The 4,281-nt window shown below is 34.3% G+C and overlaps 1 protein-coding gene across 1 annotated transcript in view; it reads right to left on the bottom strand.

Annotated features, from left to right (window-relative positions):
* Nucleotides 1-1,125: 1,125 nt before the first annotated feature.
* Nucleotides 1,126-4,281, bottom strand: part of LOC108572345 (coronin-7) — a 6,663-nt gene continuing 3,507 nt past the window's right edge. The window contains 10 exon segments of the mRNA XM_017934565.1: nucleotides 1,126-1,495; nucleotides 1,602-1,691; nucleotides 1,973-2,109; nucleotides 2,190-2,325; nucleotides 2,387-2,593; nucleotides 2,667-2,805; nucleotides 2,885-3,323; nucleotides 3,419-3,589; nucleotides 3,674-3,787; nucleotides 3,869-4,281. The exon segment at nucleotides 3,869-4,281 is cut by the window's right edge and continues 13 nt beyond it. Of these exon segments, the coding sequence (XP_017790054.1) occupies nucleotides 1,487-1,495; nucleotides 1,602-1,691; nucleotides 1,973-2,109; nucleotides 2,190-2,325; nucleotides 2,387-2,593; nucleotides 2,667-2,805; nucleotides 2,885-3,323; nucleotides 3,419-3,589; nucleotides 3,674-3,787; nucleotides 3,869-4,281 (1,855 nt within the window). The 3' untranslated portion in view covers nucleotides 1,126-1,486.

The raw sequence follows: 4,281 nt of genomic DNA, 5'->3' as shown, positions 1-4,281 counted from the left end.
GACTACTAATAAATATGGAATTCACGCTTCGACGTTTTAATCATGGATGCACAATGAATTCAAAAAGTGGTTTCACATTATGGTACATTCGGTGGATCGTCGATTTTTCGATTTTTACAAATATTTTGGCGCAATTGAAAGAGTATAAAAGTTGATTTATTCTCTAGATTCAAGACAGTCGTTCGATTATCCCTTAGATCCTGGAGAAACGCTGACCGTACAATTAGTTACCGTGTATATACTTCGCTGTATAACATAATTGTCGCCTTATGACTTAATACGTGTAACTTCCGTTTCTCGTTTATCTCATACAGTATGTGCGTGTGTATACATATGGGTATTACGAAATATCGTAAAAATTTTTTATTCTTGATTTATGAAAAATGTATCGTTTGCTAGTATCACACGTATGATGGTTACGTTATAATAATGTATACATTGAGACTATCATTGATAATGATAAATAAAGATACGTGGCACTAATAGTTATATGTCTTGTAAATTATATATTATTTTGTCGAGATTAATTTTATGGGTATTTCTCTATATAGTAATAGAAAGGAACAAGGCTTGTTGGATAATAAGAATAAATATTGACAAATAATTTGTCCAAAGATATTGTACATTTTTTAAAATAATTTTTCATTCAAATAAAGTTTAATTTTAGAAAATTATATGTACTTTTCCATTCGAAAGAAATGATAAAAATTATTTGTTCAAGCAATGCCCATTTCTAATTAATAGGCTAATCTCTTTTGTATTTTCAAATCATAGATGGCATATCTTAAAGCATTCTCAAACTTTAAGAAGCAATATAATTAAACTATTCAGTAGATTCGTTTTCACTCAGTATTAGAAACACTTTGAAATAGTACCAGTAATCTCGAAGTCACATAGTTCCTTTGAAAACATGATAATTCTTAAATATATGTATAATCGAAACTATTGTCAAATTCTGATAGGTTCTCGTGAATATTCTGTTAATCTAAATCTCTAATACAGCTCTTACGATAATTATCCTATGTAATTATTCTTAATACCAAGAGTGAATCATACGATAGCAATTAATGGAAATCATTTATGATAAAGACTGTATTCGCGAATATTTTTTTACAAGGACGTCTTGACTGAACTACTATAATATGTTACGAGATTTTTATATAGCGAAATTAATAACTCTTCAATGTCCCGTCCTTTATTTCCTTTAAATTAAATCGGTACGATTAATCTGGGTAATTATACTTACGTTAAAAAATTACCACAATCAAAAACTTCGCACACCTATCGTTAGCTTTCCCGAATGAAAATTTTTCTTGGAAGTATCATTCCAATTATAAATATCTCACGACGTACGCGTTAATATCGAAATACCTTCTCTTATGCCGTGGCTTTTTAACTTACAAATAAATTACGTTTCGAACAGCTACATTTAAATTTACTTTACCTTATCGCTTTATTTTAATGACCTACCGATGCTGCGCAAACTTCACTCATCCTGTAATTAAAATAATTAATCATTTTAAAAAATAAGATTTAACAATAGAAAAACTGAAATTATTTTAAATTATATTTTTTAAGACTGTACAACAAAAATTACCCACCCATTCGTGCTCCTCTACACCTTCCATGTGATCCTGTTCCAAGGAGCACTCTATTACATCCCCCACAAAGTTGCTCATAGTTTTCTGGATCTACCACACACACATTAACAATACACTCAGACAAAATAAGATATAGAACTACGAATTTTTTGAAATTACATTTGTAAGTTTAATACAGTTCACAGAAGATCTCTTCAAGAAGCTGTGCCTTGAACCCGAATCTTTACAATACCAAAACGAAAAAAAAAAGAGAAAATATCCAGAAAACACATGCTGAATCATTTTAAACTTTTTAAAAAATAAAAAAGTACTACTAAATGCGATATTTATATACATAACTCATGCTAAACTATGTAAAAATGTCTACATACTTCTTCTTGTTTAGCTTTTACGTCAGGATTCCATCCGAGTCTGGTAAAGGGTTGGGCAGATACAGAGAATGGAGTCGTCGATTGTTGTTTCGCCACAACTGGTGCAGTTACTACTCCCTGGCCTTGACTTTCAGTCACTAGACAGAGCAAATATTTTTACATGAAACCAACAAGCAATGAAATACATGTGTAAAAAGTATTATTAATTCTTACTTACAGTTGTCCATGCCAGGTGGTTTTAGACTTATTCTATACGCTTGTTTATTAGCTCCGTTAAACCATTCAATGGCCGTCATAGTTGGTTTCCATGTAACTTTCGTTGGTGGGAACAGATCATCTTGAAAGAGTTCACTCTGAAACGGTCAAAATTAATTCCTTTCTCTTTTATATCTTTCTCGGTTACACTGAACTTACCTTTATACGTGGAACAGTGAAACTCAGTGGTTCTATCGTATTGTTCGTTAATCTTAAAGCTGACGCAAATTCTACACTAGCAACGTCGCACTTATTCTTAGGAAGAAACGATAAACCTTGATGCAAACTGCTACATCGATGATGACTGAGTGGACAACAATATGGTGCCTCTTCCGTCACTTCAAAAGCATAGATCGTAGAATCACCCTAAAAGTTCATTTTCAATGAAAAGTCATTCCGATCTATTGCACTTCGAATTGTATAATAAAACAAAACTTACACGTCCTGTTAAGAAGAGGGTTGAACTGTCTTCGTCGTAATATGGCATCAAAATGGCGGGCGACACGTCTAATCCGACCGTAGTCAAAGGAGTATTAAGATTGTCTGCTTTAAACACGTATATTTGCCTTTCTGAAACCCTAAGAGCAAACATATGTAGTAACAAATTGTTTTACTATAATCCTAAAATATTTTAAACCCTTTTTATATTGTACATACTTATCAAAACCTATCACAACTAGAAATTGTCCCTTTAATGCCCACACAACGCGTGCACCTCTGGTACCAACAGGTCCCTTTCCAGTTTTCACTGGCACATCACTGGATCTTGGTTTATAAACTCGTAATTTTCCATCTTTGCACGTGCTCGCGAGATACTGACCGCATGGTGACCATGCTAAACTGAAGATTTGATCGGTGTGTCCCGTTAGCGTTATTTTTGCGGCTGCAGCCTCATAAGACGATAAGAACGTCAAATCCCAAATTTTTACGGTCATATCATAAGAAGCTGATGTCAAGACGTCCGACGACAATGGATGAAATTTAATTAAATATATTTTGTCAGTGTGAGCTTTTATCGTGTGCTTCGGTTCGTTTGTTGGCTCTACTAATCCCGACTCTGGTATTTCCCATAACCGAATCATTCCATCGTCACACGCTATTGATAAATAACATTAGATATTGGTTAAAAAAATATTTTTTTCTTTGTAACAATATATTAAGAATATAGGAAAATATCGTTAATTCCTTTACCAACAGCTAATCGTTGATTATCGAATGGATTCCACTGGAAGTCCATTACAGTGGCGCCGTGTACTAAAGCTGGCATCACACCATCTGGTAGTCTTCCAGTTTTCTTCAATTCTAGGACTGCTATTTTACCGCCTGGTCCGCTAAGTGGCACCGCAACACGATCAGGATTAGCTATAATCGAACATCAACAGTTAATATAATATAGTAAATGTAATATAGTAAATATAATAAAATGTATAAAATAATATATATTACCATGAAAACCATCACATTCCCCGGATATTTGTCGACTAATGTTTCTTATATTTTCAATGTGCGTTGATTTGTGACCAGGTGTACCTTTCAAATGCCGAAACTTCGATACTCTACCTGTATATAATAATCATGAATCATTAATATATTGCTCCTATAAAAAGTGTGTATTATTTTAACCTTGCTATATTTTCTAACCGAATACAGTCGATGTTCTCTTAGGCGTTGGTGTTACAGAGTTGTCCACCTTCTCCAAACGCGGGTCCATACTTTGCTGGCGTAACATAGAGATAACTTTCTTCACTTCATCCTCTTTGATCACTTCGCTTTTGGTTTTGAACGAGTCTCTGCGTCTCAACATTGTTGGCGATCCCATCGCCTTTTCAGCCAAGTTTCCATCAGTCACAGACACAGAACGACTCTCGTACAGCCGACGCCTCTCAGCGATAGAATTTCTATTTGTGTTGCCCCTCTCGAAACTTCCCAGATCCTCGTTCTCTGGCGATTCATCCTTCACTTTTGTTTCAAAAACTTTACGCCTTTCTGCCGTGCTCGGTGTTTTCGGCTTGTAACCAGAATCACTTGAGTTCGCGTCTTCTTCCAAAGAACTA

This window comes from Habropoda laboriosa, unplaced genomic scaffold (genome assembly GCF_001263275.1).
Source record: "Habropoda laboriosa isolate 0110345459 unplaced genomic scaffold, ASM126327v1 scaffold65, whole genome shotgun sequence".
NCBI classification, from domain to species: Eukaryota; Metazoa; Arthropoda; class Insecta; order Hymenoptera; family Apidae; genus Habropoda; species Habropoda laboriosa.
The sequence above is the reverse complement of the archived record's forward strand: the minus strand, read 5'-3'. Positions and strand labels throughout refer to the sequence as shown.